This window comes from Arachis hypogaea, chromosome 18, assembly GCF_003086295.3.
Source record: "Arachis hypogaea cultivar Tifrunner chromosome 18, arahy.Tifrunner.gnm2.J5K5, whole genome shotgun sequence".
Classification (NCBI taxonomy): domain Eukaryota; kingdom Viridiplantae; phylum Streptophyta; class Magnoliopsida; order Fabales; family Fabaceae; genus Arachis; species Arachis hypogaea.
Window position 1 is genome coordinate 95229376 of NC_092053.1, and position 19580 is coordinate 95248955.

At 39.7% G+C, this 19580-nt stretch overlaps 1 protein-coding gene across 1 annotated transcript in view; it reads left to right on the top strand.

Annotated features, from left to right (window-relative positions):
* Positions 1–593: 593 nt before the first annotated feature.
* The window catches only part of LOC112770171 (uncharacterized), an 82709-nt gene continuing 63722 nt past the window's right edge, over positions 594–19580 (top strand). Inside the window, exon 1 of the mRNA XM_025814580.1 lies at positions 594–746. Coding sequence (XP_025670365.1) covers positions 594–746 — 153 coding nt within the window. The remainder of the gene's footprint in view (positions 747–19580) is intronic.

Here is a 19580-nt window from a genome sequence, read left to right on the forward strand (position 1 = left end):
AAGCAGGCTCCATATGAATTCAACAACAATGAAGAACACAAAACCATATGTGAGTTCATATAGAGGCAGTAGACAGTCAATGGTTTAATAATAAAACAATTCAAACAGCACAAAGGGTATAAGCAATTGCTGCAATCAACAATTCCTTTACCAATTCATCACAAATGAGCAGCATTAACAGAATACATGAACACAGGGCAATGCAGCAGAACAGAGCAGTTTCATATAGCAACAGAAAATCAAATAATGCCTAAATCCACTACTCAGCCCAGATTCGCTAACCACCTAAATCAAACTAAACTAACTAACTAATCTAATTCTAACTACACTAACGGAATTAAAAAAAAGCAGCGAAACAAGGTTCAACAGAGGAGAGGAGGAACCTAGGTGCAGAGATTGAACCGAGGAAAAGGAGGAAAGAAAAATGAAGTGAGGCGGTGAGAGGAAGAACTGGCCGGAGCAGCGCGGCTGTTGGGTTGCACCGGCGGCGATGGTGGCTTGTGGCGGTTGGCACGGAGGCAGAGAGGGGGTCAGAGGAGTAAGGGAGAAGAGGGAAGGAGAGGGGGTGATGAAGAGAGAAGGGCGAGGCAGTGATGGCGGCGACGGCGATGACGGCAACGGAGCGCTCGCCAGAGGACAGCCGGTCAGGAGAAGAGGAAGGTGAAGAATGGTGGGAGAGGGAGAATGGAACGTTAGAGGAAGAGAGAGTTGTGATGCGCGAATGCGCTAGGGCTCGCGTCTCTGGGGTAAGTGAGAATTCGAATCCACGCGCGCGCGCACTGTATGCGTTCGCGTGGGTGGAGGGAATGGACGCGCAAGGCGCGCATCGGCGCGGATGTGCTGGGCTGGAGGCTTAAAAGGGGCCCAGAGTTGGCACAACTCTCGGGTCCTTTGGCCTTGGTGATGCTAATACGCATCGACGCGCACGCACACTGTGCGCGTTCGCGTGAGCTGCTTGATCTTATTGGATGGGTGTGGAGGCGTGAAGTATGCCAACGCGTGGACAGCGAAACAGAGAGGGGTGCGGACGCGTACAGCGTGCGTTCGCGTGAGTTAAGTTGAGCTAGTGGCTTAAAGTTGGCCCAGATCCAGCACAACTCTCTGGATATTGGCCCAGAAGTTCTAGCAACGAATCGACGCGTACGCGTCTGGTGCGCGTACGCGTGCGTTTCCTTATAGCTGTATGGATGCGCACGCACGTAGTGCGCGTCAGCGTGGAAGGAATTGGGCTTGGGGCACAACGCCGGCCTAAGAGAGGCCCAACTCTCTGGAAAATGGGTGATGATGCGTCCGCTCAGGGACGCGTGCGCGTACGGTGTGCGCGCGCGTCCTCCCTCCTTCTTCTTTTTTTTTTTTTTACATGCAGAAAAATTATGCTCAGGTACTCCCTAGACTGCTCACAACTCTTTATTCAATCAACCATCATACAATTCACAAAAATGCAATTTGATATTATTCATCTACTACTAAACACAACATACACGTGACTAGGCTAACAATTAAGTTGTACAAACAAATTATGTGAAACATCTACCTACAATGGTAGCTCAAATCACTTATTAGGCAAATTTAAAAGAGAATAGAAAGAGTTTACCATGGTGGGGTGTCTCCCACCTAGCACTTTTAGTTTAAGTCCTTAAGTTGGACATTTTGAGAAGCCTATTGTCATGGTGGCTTGTGTTTGTACTCGTCCTTGAATCTCCAAGGATCTTTGCTTCTCAATTGGTTGACAGAATTTCCAACCATTTTCGTCAAGCTTGGGCACAATTCTACCCAAGATATGAGTCCCCATAGTTGGTCTTCACATAGCGAACTGGGATCCCATATCTTATCTTCGCACCCGTCTTCAATTTGATCTTCATACTTTTTCCTTCCGGGTGGTTGACATATAGAATTCTCTTTAATATACCAAGCCTTCCTTTGAGACCCATGCAAAGTGGTATTCTTCCAATCATCGTTCCTATACCTTGAAGCTTTGACCTTAATGAGCCTAATTCCTAACTTGCAACCACTACACAACTCATTCTTGCTTTTAATTCCGCAAAGAGCTCTAAGTTGTCCATCCATTTCAATCAAACCATATTCAAGCGAGAAGGTAAAGCTTATAGATAAGAATTTTATCCACTTGAATGTTGTGTTGGATGGTGACTCAGGGAGGGAGACCTCCCCACGCTTAGACAATGCAAGGTCTACTTCCTTGTACTCTTCTTTATGTATTTCCACCTCTTTGCGAGCTTCCTTGATTTCAACCTTTCCCCTCTTATCACATAGCTTGGTGTTGTCTTCAAGAACTTTGATTTCTTGCCTAATGGGAGGTGGTTCAATTTTGGATAGAAATTCATTGATGAATAAATCCATCTCTTGGTCAACCTCTTCATATTCTTCAATTTCGATATACACCATGCCAACGTTTTCCTCTTGGTAGCTCTCTTTCTCATTGCTCACCAAGGGTATGGGAGGTTGTGCACACTCTTTTATACTTTCAACTCCATGTCCAATGGGAGATGATTCCATTGTAGAGAGAAATTCATCCATGATGGAATCCATCTCTTGATAAGCCTCTTCCAAGTCTCCAACGATGATATGCCTTGGAGGTTGCGCACCCTCCTCAGCATCAATATCAAGCTTCTTGGAAGAGTGCTCCATGATGCTACATTCCCTTGGACTTTCAACATCTCCTAAATCTTCAACCGCCTCTTCCTTTTCTTCAATGATCATAGGCTCCTCCAATTGTTTCAACAGAAAATTTGACTCCTCCTTCTCCACCGAATTTTCCAATTTCTCATTCATGCTTTGCTCTTCTTTTGACTTTTCACATGTGGTCATGGAAGTACCTTGAGTATTCAAGCATTGGTGGGCTAAAGTGTGCACCACCTTGGTCAAATTGGTCACAAACTCAAGTGTATCCCGCTTCATGGCTTCTTGTCCTTGAAGTAACAAAGTGAGAGGATCGTCTATTGGGGCTTGGGGTGGGTAGGAAGGTTCATCATTTTGGAGAGAGGGTTCATGGTAGGAAGGTGGTTCTTCTTAGTAAGGGTATGGAGATGGTGAGTATTGAGGTGGTTCATGGTAGTAATCTTGATAGGGTTGTGGTGGTTCTAAAGGTTCTTGCTCATAATGATCACAAGGATGTGATATGGGTGATTGGTCATGTGGTGGATATGGATCATAGGAAGGTGCTTGGTATGGAGAGGTGATGCCAAGGCATCTTAGGCGAGTTTCACTAGCATTTTTCTGTTAGTTTTAGTTGTTTTATGCATTTTCTTGAGCTTAAAGTAACCAAGAATGGTTAAATGAATAACAAAGCAATGAACCATCCAAACAGTATGATTTTGATGCAAATTCCATGAGTTTTTAGTTATATTACTTGAATGCTATGAATGGAAGATTTCTCATGAAATTTTGCAAGACTTTGATGCAATTGTTTGGATGATTTCAGGGAAGAAGAGGCTAGGCAAGGAAGCAACAAAATCAATAAAGGAAGCTTGAATATCACATGTGGAGTTTAAGTTCTAGTTTAAGCTTAAACTGGAACTTAAACTACCAAAATCATGAAAGCTGAGGAAAGGGTGAAAGTGGCGTTTAACCTCCAGTTTAACCTTAAACTGGAAGTTAAACGCCAGAAATGGGAAATGCACCAGGGAGCCAATTCCACGTTTAAGCTCCAGTTTAACCTTAAACTGGAGCTTAAACGTGTTCGACCAAGTTTTCTCCTCCAGGGTTGCTTTCTCCATTTCCACGTTTAAGCTCCAGTTTAACCTTAAACTGGAGCTTAAACGTGTTCGACCTCCAGGGCTACCTTTCTCCGCTTCCACGTTTAAGCTCCAGTTTAACCTTAAACTGGAGCTTAAACGTGTTCGACCTCCAGGATGGCTTTCTCTATTCCCACGTTTAAGCTCCAGTTTAACCTTAAACTGGAGCTTAAACGTGTTCGACCTCCAGGGCTGCCTTTCCTATCTCCACGTTTAAGCTTCAGTTTAACCTTAAACTGAAGCTTAAACGTGTTCGACTACTTTACCCTCCAGGGCTGCCTTCTTCCATTTCCACGTTTAAGCTTCAGTTTAACCTTAAACTGAAGCTTAAACGTGCTTCCACAAAAGGCATCACTGGAAGTGTCTGGCGTTTAAGCTGCAGTTTAAGCTTAAACTGCAACTTAAACGCCACTATTGGAAAAGGTTTCTGGGCCAAAAATATTGCAGTTTAAGTTAGCTTTTTAGCACAAACATTAACTTAAACTTACTCTGGTATGAAACCCAATTGAATATCATGGTTTATGGGATTGGGCCTAAAGGATTGATGAGTCTGGAATTTCAATTTGTTGAGTCATGTGTCATTACTTGATTATCACTAAGTTGGCTCAATGAATGTTACAGAATCTGGATCAGCAGCCTCATCAAGATTATGGATCATAAACCCAAAGCAAAAGGAAAGCAGGGAGAGGCCTCAAAGCCCAAGAAACACAACAGAAGCTCAATATAGAAAGTGTATAAATAGGATAGAATTTAAGTTAGGAAGGACTTTTACCTTTTCATTTTGCTAGTTTTCATACCTTTGTAATTGAATTCAGAGCTATGACTCACTAAACCCCCTTTCATTGGGTTAGGGAGCTCTATTGTAATTCAATGAATCAATAATAGTTTATCTTCTTCTTCAATCTTTTCTCTTGAATTTTGTTAGAAAGCTTCTCGATCTAATTCCATTGGGTAGTTGTCTTGGGAAAGAAACTACTCATAATTGGAATCCTTCGGAACCTTGGGAAAGGAATGGAGGATTCATGCTAGAGAAGCTTTCTCACAGTGAATTGGATTGGGGTTTGGATGGATATTGTGACATGTAATCCTACCAAATTGTGGTTCATGAAACTGTGTGGTATAATCAGTGATCGAGCATCATCTCTTCTTATGAACATTTAAACCAAGGGATTGGGAATTTGTTTGTTTTTAGAGAGAATTGGTGAGCCAAGGGATTGGGATCCAATCATATAAGATTGCCAAGCAAAATTCAATGAACGCATTGGTTGAGGAAGAGATAAACATGTTTTGATTCGGAGATCTCAATATCTCCTATAACCCAATGAATTCCCCATCTCTGATTTCCACTTTCTCTTTACATTCTGCAACTCAATTCATGCAATCACCCCCATTCCCTTTTAATTTCAGCAATTTAGCTTCTGCTCTTTAATTCATGCAATTTAAGATTCCGCCATTTCAATTTCTTGCCATTTACGTTTCCCGCCAATTTTACATTCCGCAATTCTCATCTAATTCTTGATTCCGCTCAACTAGACACACTTCTAATCCGAATTGCTCATTCAACCAATCCTTGTGGGATTCGACCTCACTCTATTGTGAGTTTTTACTTGACGATAACCGGTGCACTTTCCGGAAGGAATTTTGCCGATCGTGCAATTTCCTAAATCGTAGCATAACAAGTTTATGCAACATCAAGTTTATGGCGCCGTTGCCGGGGATTGGTTTTCGATTGACAATTCTCAAATTGGAAGTTAACTAGATTGAGCATTTTTCTTGCTTTGTTAATTCAGTTCAAGTTACTTGTTGAATTTTTAATTTCTGCACTCTGTTACATGCTTTCTTTCTTTATGCCTTTAAATTCAAGCAACTAACTCACTGACTCACTAACTATTTGAATTAATTCCTCAACTACTCTAACCATACTCTTCCATTAACCAAGAGTATTTCACTTGTTTGTTGCCTGTGCTGTGTTCTTGTATGACAGGTAGGAGAGAAGAGACATCAACCCCTCCATATACTGAACCAGAGAGGACCCTTCATAGACTTAGAAGGGAAGCAAGAGGGAAGAGAGTACTGAGAGAAGAGGAATCTGAAGGAGAATCTGAGGACAATTTTGAGGAAGCTCTAGATCTCAACATGGATAGAGAAGTTCACAACCATGAGAGAGCTGATGGAAACAATGCCATTCCCGAGAGGAGGGTTCTTAGTTCATACATAAACCCAACCTCTGGGAATTGTGGTAGCAGCATTCAGAAACCAACCATTCAGGCCAACAATTTTGAACTCAAACCACAGCTAATATCACTTGTGGAGAATCATTGTTCATTTGGTGGGAGTGCTAATGAAGATCCAAACCAACATCTCACAAAATTCCTGAGAATTTGCGACACTGTGAAGTCCAATGGAGTCCAGGAAGATGCCTATAAACTGCTTTTGTTCCCATTTTCACTTAGGGACAAGGCAGCTAAGTGGCTGGAATCATTCCCAAGGGGGAGCCTAACAACATGGGACGAGGTGGAAAGCAAGTTTCTGGCACGTTTCTACCCCCACAAAAGGTCAATAGGCTTCGATCTGAGGTGCAATTGCACCAGACATGTTCCATGACTGGGTGCAATTGCACATTTTCTATGATGGACTTTCTTACGAATCAAGGAAGGCTGTAGACCATTCATCAGGAGGTTCATTGAACAGGAAAAAGACTGTGGAAGAAGCCATTGAAGTGATTGAGACAGTGGCTGAGAATGAGTACTACTATGCTTCAGAGAGACACAACACTAAAGGAGTCATGGAGCTGAACCATGTTGATACAATTTTAGCCCAAAACAAGGTGTTTGCCAAGCAACTAGCAGAGCTCACCAGGAAATTAGAAACAAAGCAAGTGGCTGCAATACACACACAAGATCAAGAGGAAGCAAGCACTGAAGGAGGTGATTGGGAAGAGGCCAATTATGTAGGAAATCAACAAAGGCAATCATATGATCCACATTCCAACACTTACAATCCAGGATGGAAAAACCACCCAAACTTTGGGTGGGGGAACCAACAAACCCAACCACAAAACCACAAACCTTACAACCACAACCAACATAACAATTCCACATACCAAAACTCCAACCAAAGATCATACCAAGCCACACAAAACACTTACTCCCAACCATCATATCATGGCCAAAATAATCAACCTACCCAACCTAATCCGAACCAACAATTTCAAGATCAATTAAACAGGATAGAAGGAGTGCTTGCAAACATGAGTCAGGACATAAGTGAGTTGAAAAACTTTAGGGATGATGTGAGATCTACCTTAAGGAACCATGGTGAAAAACTCAAGAGGATGGAGTCTCAAGTAGGAGAGCTATCTCAACAGGCCCCCAAGTCAACTGCAGTGTTCCCTAGTGACACAGAAAAGAATCCAAAAGGGGAACAAAAGAGAGTGAGATGGGAAGAATGCAAGGCCATCACCACATTGAAGGAAGTCTCAGAAGAAGAAGGAATCAGACCCTCAGAGCAGGAGCCAGAAATCTTGAAGGAAGGTGTGGAAGAAGCTAAGCAGGAAGGTGAAACTGAACAAGCCAAGGAACTGCAAACAGGCATGCTGGAAATATACCAACCAAAAGCACCATTTCCTCAGAGGTTAGGAGGAGGTGAAAAAGGGAAAACCTATTCAAGGTTTTTAGAGACATTTAAGTCTCTCCATATCAATATTCCCTTCCTTGAGATCCTCCAGCAGATGCCTACACATATCAAGTATTTAAAGGAATTGCTGAGCAAGAAAAGAGTTTTGAAGGGAGGACAAACTGTAATAATGAACAAAGAATGCAGTGCCCTCATCAAGAAGGACATAGTCTCTAAGAAAACAGACCCAGGAAGTTTTCATATACCCTGCATCATAGGGGAAACAAAAATTGACAGAGGATTCTGTGATCTAGGAGCTAGCATAAATGTGATGCCTCTAACTCTTATGAAGAGGCTACAACTGAATGAGGTGAGATCCACTGATGTAATCATACAACTGGCTGACAAAACTCAGAAGCAAGCTGAAGGGGTAGTTGAGAATGTGCTGGTGAAAGTGGGAGATTATTACTTCCCCACAGACTTTGTCATTTTGGACATGGAGGAAAGCTACTTACACCCTATCATTCTGGGCAGGCCATTTCTAGCCACTACTAGAGCGCTCATAGATGTAGAACAAGGAGAGCTAATTCTGAGAATACATGATGAACAGCTCATTTTCAAAGTTTTCAAACCTGCATCTGAGCCTGAACCAGAACCTGAAAAGCCTAAGGATGATAGTAGTCATCTGTGTTTGGAGGAAAGTAATCCAGCAGCTGAAACTCTGAAACGGTCCTTGGAAGGCAAACAAGAATTGCAAGAGTTAAAGCCACAAGAATCAATAGAAACAGATCAGAAGGATCCTCCTGGCATAAGGGTCAATGAAGAAATCCTCAAGAGAAAGGGAAGAATTGTAAAGAAATTGCCAAGAGGGTGGAGAAACAAGAAAATTCCCATTGAAGGTTTCTCTCCGGGAGATAAAGTGATATCAAGTCATTATCTGCCAATTCCACCTGGCCTCAAAACCATTCCTTCCCAGCTCCCTCAAGTGTTCACAATCAGGAAAGTTCTTTCTATGGAACATTTAGAAGTCATGAAGGAATCAAATGGGGACGTTTTCATAGTGAGAGGAGAAGACATCAAGCACTACAATCCACCCTAACAAGGGACAACCGTCAAGCTAGTGACGTTAAAGAAGCGCTTGTTGGGAGGCAACCCAACCTGAGGTAATACCCCTTTACTGTTTCTTTTATTTGTTTCAATAAAAAGGGTGAAGTAGTTTCTGTGCATTGCAAAGAATTAAGTTTGGTGTTTCACACCAAACAATGAATTCGTGGATCAATAATTCAAAGGGGAATGTGTGACTCTAAGTTTGGTGTTCCACCATAAAGATCAACTGAACACAACAACCTTTGAATTATATGAAAGGAACAACCATTCTAAGCAATCACAGAAATGCTTAAAATCCTTAGCAGCAACTTCATTCCAAGGAGAACTCAAGGATTCAAAGAACAGAGAAGTAAGTAGGAGACTAAGTTTGGTGTTCACACACCAACTTAAGACTCAGACACTTGCCCATACATAGTTGAGCTAACCACTCAAGTGCTTGAGAAGCAAGCAACTTCATCACTCTTTGCAGGAAAGGAAACAAGGATCTTAGAAAGAACATGAAGCAACAACTAGGAGAAGAAGGAGAAATCAAATTGTTTCATGGCAACAAAGAGAAAACAAGAAATTTCACAAGGTGGTGTTGTTCCTTGACAATTCTTTAAAAAGGGCAAACAAAAGCATGCTTGTTCTGGTTTAAACTGTAATTGTTGAATCTTTCTGGAATGTGAACGTTCTAGTATGTTTGTCTGTTTATTGCTTTGAATAAAGTGAATGCCTAGATGTTTGGATATAACTTCACCTTCTTAAACAAATGCTTGCCATGCTTGTTCTGTTTCCAAAAATTAAAAGAAAAGTTTGAACAAAAGTAACTTGGCTCAATTAGTGACAAATCAAGTAGAATTAAGTGGTGGTATGCATGCTTGATTGTTTAGTCAGATCACTGGAAATAGAGTGTAGAATTATCATTTTTTGTGTAGAAATTGAAAACTGTCTATGGATCTTGATGAATAAATGTCTTTGGCCATGAAAAAGAAAGAAAAAGAAGAAGAAAAAGCCACTGAAAAAGGGCAACCAAAAAGCAAAAAAATTGAGAAAATAAGCTAGGCACCAATGGTTTGAACTTCTGAGACAAATGCCTGTGGTGTTTATGTATTAAGGATATGCTTGGATGAATAGGTTCTGAGGAGTGTTTCAACACTTGGTAACTTGGGTTAACTAACCCGGGATTATCAACCAAAAGTCCATTATCAAGAGCAACCTAAATACAAAACATTTAGTCACACAAAGAGGTGCTGGGCACCAATGTCTCACGAAGAAATGTGAACTAAAATGCCTGCAGTGGATATGTGTAGTGCACTGATAAGAAAAAGAAAATGCCAAAGGCGTGTGCAACACATGACACTAAGCAAACAAGGAGCAAAGGAGCTCAAAGAAAAAGAAAAGAAAAACAAAGAAGAGAAAAGTGCCAAGGACATAAGAATAACAAGAGGCCATAGCAGTGTTTGATGAATGCAATGAAAAAGTGATAATCTTACCTGATAAGAATGAAAAAGTGATGCTGCAACTTTCTGCATAAAACCCTTCTGATGAACTTCAAGTGCTTACTAATATAGCCAATGTAATTGCTTTCTGTTTCATACTTTCTTCTCAAATAACTCAGGACTTGCTTAGGGACAAGCAAGTATTAAGTTTGGTGTTGTGATGCCAAGGCATCTTAGGCGAGTTTCACTAGCATTTTTCTGTTAGTTTTAGTTGTTTTATGCATTTTCTTGAGCTTAAAGTAACCAAGAATGGTTAAATGAATAACAAAGCAATGAACCATCCAAACAGTATGATTTTGATGCAAATTCCATGAGTTTTTAGTTATATTACTTGAATGCTATGAATGGAAGATTTCTCATGAAATTTTGCAAGACTTTGATGCAATTGTTTGGATGATTTCAGGGAAGAAGAGGCTAGGCAAGGAAGCAACAAAATCAATAAAGGAAGCTTGAATATCACATGTGGAGTTTAAGTTCTAGTTTAAGCTTAAACTGGAACTTAAACTACCAAAATCATGAAAGCTGAGGAAAGGGTGAAAGTGGCGTTTAACCTCCAGTTTAACCTTAAACTGGAAGTTAAACGCCAGAAATGGGAAATGCACCAGGGAGCCAATTCCACGTTTAAGCTCCAGTTTAACCTTAAACTGGAGCTTAAACGTGTTCGACCAAGTTTTCTCCTCCAGGGTTGCTTTCTCCATTTCCACGTTTAAGCTCCAGTTTAACCTTAAACTGGAGCTTAAACGTGTTCGACCTCCAGGGCTACCTTTCTCCGCTTCCACGTTTAAGCTCCAGTTTAACCTTAAACTGGAGCTTAAACGTGTTCGACCTCCAGGATGGCTTTCTCTATTCCCACGTTTAAGCTCCAGTTTAACCTTAAACTGGAGCTTAAACGTGTTCGACCTCCAGGGCTGCCTTTCCTATCTCCACGTTTAAGCTTCAGTTTAACCTTAAACTGAAGCTTAAACGTGTTCGACTACTTTACCCTCCAGGGCTGCCTTCTTCCATTTCCACGTTTAAGCTTCAGTTTAACCTTAAACTGAAGCTTAAACGTGCTTCCACAAAAGGCATCACTGGAAGTGTCTGGCGTTTAAGCTGCAGTTTAAGCTTAAACTGCAACTTAAACGCCACTATTGGAAAAGGTTTCTGGGCCAAAAATATTGCAGTTTAAGTTAGCTTTTTAGCACAAACATTAACTTAAACTTACTCTGGTATGAAACCCAATTGAATATCATGGTTTATGGGATTGGGCCTGAAGGATTGATGAGTCTGGAATTTCAATTTGTTGAGTCATATGTCATTACTTGATTATCACTAAGTTGGCTCAATGAATGTTACAGAATGTGGATCAGCAGCCTCATCAAGATTATGGATCATAAACCCAAAGCAAAAGGAAAGCAGGGAGAGGCCTCAAAGCCCAAGAAACACAACAGAAGCTCAATATAGAAAGTGTATAAATAGGATAGAATTTAAGTTAGGAAGGACTTTTACCTTTTCATTTTGCTAGTTTTCATACCTTTGTAATTGAATTCAGAGCTATGACTCACTAAACCCCCTTTCATTGGGTTAGGGAGCTCTATTGTAATTCAATGAATCAATAATAGTTTATCTTCTTCTTCAATCTTTTCTCTTGAATTTTGTTAGAAAGCTTCTCGATCTAATTCCATTGGGTAGTTGTCTTGGGAAAGAAACTACTCATAATTGGAATCCTTCGGAACCTTGGGAAAGGAATGGAGGATTCATGCTAGAGAAGCTTTCTCACAGTGAATTGGATTGGGGTTTGGATGGATATTGTGACATGTAATCCTACCAAATTGTGGTTCATGAAACTGTGTGGTATAATCAGTGATCAAGCATCATCTCTTCTTATGAACATTTAAACCAAGGGATTGGGAATTTGTTTGTTTTTAGAGAGAATTGGTGAGCCAAGGGATTGGGATCCAATCATATAAGATTGCCAAGCAAAATTCAATGAACACATTGGTTGAGGAAGAGATAAACATGTTTTGATTCGGAGATCTCAATATCTCCTATAACCCAATGAATTCCCCATCTCTGATTTCCACTTTCTCTTTACATTCTGCAACTCAATTCATGCAATCACCCCCATTCCCTTTTAATTTCAGCAATTTAGCTTCTGCTCTTTAATTCATGCAATTTAAGATTCCGCCATTTCAATTTCTTGCCATTTACGTTTCCCGCCAATTTTATATTCCGCAATTCTCATCTAATTCTTGATTCCGCTCAACTAGACACACTTCTAATCCGAATTGCTCATTCAACTAATCCTTGTGGGATTCGACCTCACTCTATTGTGAGTTTTTACTTGACGATAACCGGTGCACTTGCCGGAAGGAATTTTGCCGATCGTGCAATTTCCTAAATCGTAGCATAACAAGTTTATGCAACATCAAGAGGCTTGTGAGTATGGTTGAGCATCATGTTGAGGATAAGGTTCATAGGCATATGGTGGTTGATTATCACAAAAGGGGTCACCATAGCCATTGAATTGACATGTATTAGGATGGTAATTATACCTATAAGTATCCGGAGGTTGTTGCCAATAGGAGTGATCAATTCCTTGAGGCTCCTCCCATCTTTGTTGGTTCCATCCACAATGAGTGTCATCATTGAAGTTCACATTTCCTACAACACAATTAGAACCAAACTCATAGCCAAGGTGAGAATTCATAGTGGAAAAGCAAAATAAAACTAACAAAAACTAGCAAATAAAGAAAAAAAACAAGATATTCACACTATTCACATATATACAATAACCAATAACACAACACCATTGCAACTCCCCGGCAACGGCGCCATTTTGATGATTGGATTTTCGACGGTTTAGAATTTTACAAATGAAACCTCGTTGCAAGTATAGTTTCTAAACCAATCACTAATCCTTTCATACAAAAAGTTGTTTGTCACTAAAACAAACCCCTAAAATTTATAAACCGAAGTATTCAAACCTTGGATCGTTCTCCCTAGGAATTACAATAAAGTGTCTTGTTATTGGTTATGAGTTATTTTGGGGTTTTGGATAAGAAGCATGAAAAGTAAATGGCAATGAAAATAAACTAACTACTATAAAAGCTCTTGGCAAGATATGAGAACTAGAAATCCTATCCTAGTTATCCTTCTCAATTGTGATGAGAATTGTTCATTGCTCCCACTTAGTTAACCTCTAACCATGGAGGAAAGTCAAGTGGATGAATCAATTTGATTCCTCAAGTCCTAATTAACTCCTAAATGAGAGACTAGCTTTAGAGGCATTCAAATCAATTAGCAATCTCTAATTATCAATCAACAAAGGAATTAGATAACTCAAGAGTCACTAATCACTCTACCTAGGCCAAGAGGAACAAAATCTATACAAAAATCCAACCAAGCATTTAATCAAACACTTGGAAGGCACAAAAGAAAAGTATAGTCAATCACAACAAGAGTGAATTCTAACTACAATTGAATGTAAAGATTTAACAACAACAATCAAGGAAATCACAATTATCATGAATTACCTCAAATTGCATTATTAAAAGGGAATAAAAGAAACAACAATCTATCCCAAACAAAGTGAAGAATTACAAGAATTAAAGTACATAACTAGGGAGAGGAAGAGGAGAAGATTAAGAATTGGCAAAGGAGAATTGAATTAAGGCATGAATTAAACCTAGATCTAAGAAGAGATATTAACCTAAACCTAATCCTAATCCTAGAGAGAAGTGAGAGCTTCTCTCTCTAAAACTACTTAAAACTAAAGCTATCACTTCCTTCTTCTCCAATTGTTATGTCTCCCCTTTAGGCCTTGATCCCTTCTATTCCTTTCTATCAGCAATTGGCGCCAAAATGGGTTCAGAAACCCCTCAAAATCGCCAGGCACGTGTTGCCTTAATGAAGCCATGTGCAGACATCGACGCGTGCGTGCACGGTATGCGTGCGCATCCCTGGCTGATTCCGCAATGTGCGCGCGAGCGCCTTGTGCGCGTGCGCGTGCTTGGCCGTAATCAATTCTTTGGCTTTTTGTGCTTCTCTCCACTTGCATGCTTCCTTCCTTGCTTCCTTTGATCCATGCCTGGCCTATTTCAATCCTGGAATTACTAGCAAACACATCAAGGCCTCTTATGGAATCAAGGAGAAATCAAAATTCATCAAAATAAGGCCTAAAAAGCATGTTTTTACACCTAAGCACAAATACGGGAGAGATAACAAAACCATGCTAATTCATAGGTTAAATGCGAGAAAAGGTCATCAAAATACTCTAAATTCAATACAAGATAAACCCTAAAAATGGGGTTTATCACTAAGCCTAGGTCTGCTCCCTCTTATCCTCAAAGAGTTAATACTCGAATCCCTCTCAAATCTGTTAAAGAGCCTTCCAGTGACCCTTTTGCGCACAAATCACACTTCATGACCTCCCACTCAAACTACAATCCTCACCGTTTTCGATCTGCCATGAATAATGATTTCTATGAATGTGTCATTGCTCACCATACCTTATGTCCTACCTTTTTAGTTGATTTACTAAATCTGAAAAAGAAAGGTTTCGCTTTTGCTGAAAATTTTGAATTTCTTGACTGGAACCATATTTTTAAAATCAAAAAGCCAGTTTACCCTATTTTAGTCAAGAAGTTTTATGCAAATATGACTTATCATGAGGGCACTGTTCATTCTTATGTAAAAGGCTATGACATAGTTCTGAATAATGAAACCATCAATGATTATCTGAAATACACTGATGTTGGTGCAAGAGTTTGTCTCTTAGTTAAACCATCTAATTACTATGAGTAAAGAGAAGAGGAAACTTGCCACCAAGCATGAAAACTTCCTCAGGAAATCCAGAGATAGAGTGGCAGTCTTCTTGAAATTCATTGATAACCTCCAAGAAGATGACAATCCTGCCACAGATCGTGAAAAAGATGCTGCTTCTGAAGAGGATGGTTCGGATACCTGAAATAATCTCATGATGCTGCAGTCTTCTGTTTACTGTTGTCTCATAAAAACTCTTGTTTTTTACTTTTGGACTTTCTTTTATTATGTCTCGGATGACTGTAAACCGTTTAACAACTATTGCTTTTAATTTCAGTTATTTAGATGTTTGAACTTTCCATTAATAGTTTGTTGCAGGTTTTAAGTTTCAGATTTGCATTTGATTAGATTTCCTCCCTTGATAACAAAAGGGAGAGTAGTAGTAGTAGTAGTAGTAGTAGTAGTAATAGTAGCAGATTGCATATGTTATAGTAGTAATAGTAGCAAATTGCATATGTTGTGCATATGGTATGTATCTGTTGCATAAATCTCTGTTTTACTCTACTTTGCATTTGATCTTCTTGATGGTGCTACTCTATTTTGTTCAATTTTTGCCATGTTTTGTTTAGTATTGGGCTGGATTTTAGTTGCTGTATGTGTACAATCCCTCAGTTAAGTTGATATGTTAAATTGTTTGAAAATCTTAAGGATTGCTTCATCCATGGACAACATATAGTATGTAGTATATCATTGTGTTCTCTATGAGAATATGTAAACAGGAAAGAAGAGAAGAGCACAAATCCAGGGGGAGCAACTTAAAAGCAAGGGACATCACTTAGAGGGAAGTACCTTAACGTTATTAAATTCAACTCCTTTAATCAATGTCACAATTATGTTTACCATTAAGGGGATTGTTGAGTTATGTTTAACTAATTTAATTTGATGATGACAAATATTATTTCGTTGGGTTAAACACCAATTAGTTTTGATTGTATTTGTTAAGTGATGCAGGCAAAAATCAAAGAAGCCGCAGCCATTTGGAAGAAAACAAAAACGATATTATTGGTGAATCTCTACCAGAAAAGCCTAAAGTAATTGAGAAAGAAATCAAACGGGCTGGGAGGTAAGGAAAGCAAATCCAAGCCCCAAGTTAATCCGCAGCTGATACACTCTAAAGCCAACGTTCACTTATTGCTTCGGTCAGACACAGAAGAAAAGAGAGAGAAAGCTTCATTCTTCATCTTGCTCATTTCACTAGAGAAGAAAGGAAGAAAAAGCTTAATAAAAAAGGACAAAGGTCTAATCACTAAATCAAACCATTTTAAGCTAAGTCAGAAGTTAAAGGTGATTTATTTCTGATGAGTGGATATTTTATATGCTTTTTGGCATCAATTTCTTAGTATTTTCAGTATGTTTTGTTGAGTTTTAGTAGGTTTTAATGAAAATTCACTTCTTTGGATATTACTTTGATCTTTTATGTTTTGCTATGATTTTAGGTGAATTTTGGGTGAATCTGGTGAAGTTCTGGTAAAGTCTGATTCAGAGGCAAGGAAAGTAAAGCAGATGCTATCAGATTCTGACCTCCATGCATTCAAAGCCTTTCTTAAGCTACAAAGGTTTACATAACATAATCTTAATGGCGTTAGAAAGCTAACTTTCAGGGCTTTCCAGCAATATATAATGGTTTATACTTTTCTTCAGATTGGACAGTCCAAAATGGGAGTTGAACGCCCAAACTATCCCTATGGGCTTTCAACGCCCCCAAGAGGACCAAGGCTGGCGTTGAACGCCCAAACCTAGCGTTCAACGCCACAAAGGGAGCAAGAAGCAGCAATCCTACCCCCTAGTGGGCGTGCAACATCCACTTCTTTAAGTTGGACACCAAGCTCTACTCAAATATTCACCAAGTGGGCCCAGAAGTGGATTTTCGCACCTTTAGCTTAGTTTATTTCAATTTTGTAATTTTCTAATTACTATTAATGTCTCTTTAGGTTTAGGTTAGGATAAATAGAAAAGGGATCACCATTGTTTAGAGCCATCCTTTACCACTTTCGAATATTTCAATTATTTCTCTGTATAGTATGAGCAACTAAACCTCCTAGGTTAAGGTTAGGAGCTATGCTGATTCCTATGAATTAGTACAAGTACTTTTCCATTTCCATCAATGTGTGATTCTATTCTATGATGCATTTTCATTCTTCATCCTTATGAATCTCGATTCTACATGAGTTTCTTACGAGTCCTGACCCAGATAGTATTGAGCTACAACTTGAGGTTGCATCAAATTTCCAACAGAATTATCTGGATTAATTGGTATATATGTGACATATAACCCCGTTAGTCAGGCGCAATTGAGGTTCCTGTGGCTCTAAGGGCTAGAACCATAAGAAGCAGGCAATCTTTGATCCGAAAAATTCGACCTTGTCTATGGCATTTTGAGTAGGATCAGTAGAGAGATTGACTGGCACGCGCTTCACCCTCTCTTCGATTGATCTAGTCATTTTGGATGTTCGGTCTAGACCTGAGGAGATTAATGACCACGACCCATGGCTTAATCACTTACAGCCTTGCCATTGATGGAATCAGTCATTGTTGAGGTAGAGAGTACGACGTGTTAATTCAGAAGAAGAAGCACCTCTGAAGCCTTAACTGACGTCTCATCACTGAGCCTACCGTATCCATTTACTGCTTTTGTTATTGTTGCTTATGCGCCTACACAATCAAACTACCTTTCTATTCACCTGACTAAGATCTGCAGGATAACCACAGCTTGCTCAATCCAGCAATCCTCGTGGGATTCGACCCTCACTCACCTCAGGTATTACTTGGACGACCCGGTGCACTTACTGGTTCAGTTGTGGGAAATTCATTTTTCCCACCAAGTTTTTAGCGCCGTGCGGGATTGTTAGAGATTGACGAAACTACCGTTATTCTACTCCTTAGATCAGGTATTTTTTATTTGTCTTTATAATTTTTTTAATCGTGTTTCTTATCGACTTTCTAAAAATTCTTCAAAATTTTTCACTTTTTCTTTTATTTGAGTTCTTGTTGAATTTTAAGTTTGGTGTCCTTCTAATCTTTGTTGATTTTTCTTTTGAAACTCTTGAAATTGTTCTTATTTCTTCCTTATTGTTCGAATTATTCTTGCTATCTTCTCTTTGTTTAATTTCAAAATCTCTAAGTTTGCTTCTATGGGTGTTTTTCTCTCTCTATTTTTGAAAAAAAAATCGTGTTTCTAATTTTGAAAATTTTAATTTTGGTGTCCAATCAGTTGTTTTCTTTTTTTTCGAATTTCTTTGAATCAACTCTTATATTTCTATTTTAATAAATTTTCCATCCTTATTATTATTACTTTAATCTATTGCACAATTCTGTGAAACATCTCAATTGGAAAATTTAATATGAATCCATTTGAGAATAAACAACCAAGAAGAACTCTAGGATCATATACAGCCCCCACTCCTGAATTCTATGAAAAAAGCATCTGTATACAGTATACCCTATCTAGAGCAACAAACTTTGAGTCAATCCATAGCTCATCACTCTAGTGTAGCAGACTGTCAATTCCCAGGGACTCACAAGAAGAGCCCACAGAATTCCTTGCAGACTTCTACGGATTTCTGACACGTGCTTCGAAGGAGTAGACCAGGATGTCTACCGGCTACTGCTCTTCCCGTTTGCTATACAAGGTCAGGCTATAAGGTGGTTGGATACTCAACCTAGATCAAGCTTGAACACCTGGAATAAGCTGGTGGATAAATTTCTGAGCCAATACTTTTTCCCAAAGAAGTTAACCTAGCTAAGACTGGACCTCCAAGGTTTCAGGCCAGAAAAGAGTGAGTCTCTTTTATAATGCTTGGGGATGGTACAAAATGATGCTACGGAAGTATTCTTTGGAAATGTTTTCTGAATGGGTCAAGCTAGACATCTTCAATTACGAACTCACAGATATAGCTAAAATATCTTTAGATCATTTGGCAGGTGATTCAATCCACATGAGAAAGACTATTGAGGAAGCTCAAGAGCTTATTGAGACAGTTACCATCAACCAACACCTATACTCATCTGGTGAAACAGTAATGTATATAGAGGTCAGAGCAGCATACACTGACTCATACCCTCCAAAACAGGGTGAATCACTAACCCAACAACTACACTCCCCTACACAATAATTTTTAAGCCTGCAGGAAGTGCTACAAGAGACTCGTGCCTCTAACAAGAATATAGAGGCACAATTAAATCAAGCAGAACAACACTTATCTAAACAGATAAGAGAAGAGTGTCAAGCCATCCAATTACGGAGTAGAAGGTCACTAAATAGCCACTCTCACAACCGAGAGAGGCAAGGAGGAGAGGAATTATCAGAAGGTGAAAAAACAATAACCCAAGGCATACCCTTGGGTGTTCAACGTCCAGAATGGGACAGAGAGGGCATTTAACGTCCAGAAGGGGGTAGAGAGGGTGTCCAACGCCCAAAAGGGGGCAAGCATGGCATCCAACGCCAGGAAGGGACCAGCCTGGGCGTTGAACGCTCAAAAGGGAGAGGTCAAACAGGTGCAAACCCAACGAAAAACCCTTCTAAGCCAACTGATGGTCCCTCTTCTAGTAACCTAGATAACCACTCTGCACCTCTCAACATATCTGAGTATAAGACCAGGATGCCATATCCTCAAAACTCCGTCATGCTGAGAAAGATAAGTAATTTGCTAAGTTTGCAAATTACCTCAGGAGTATGGAGATCAAGATCCCATTTGTAGAAGCCCTTGAACAAATACCTTCCTATGCAAAATTCATGAAAGACATCCTAAATCACAAGAAGGACTGAAGAGAAGTAGAAACAGTTGATGAGCCATATATTCTGATATATTTTGGATTGATTTGA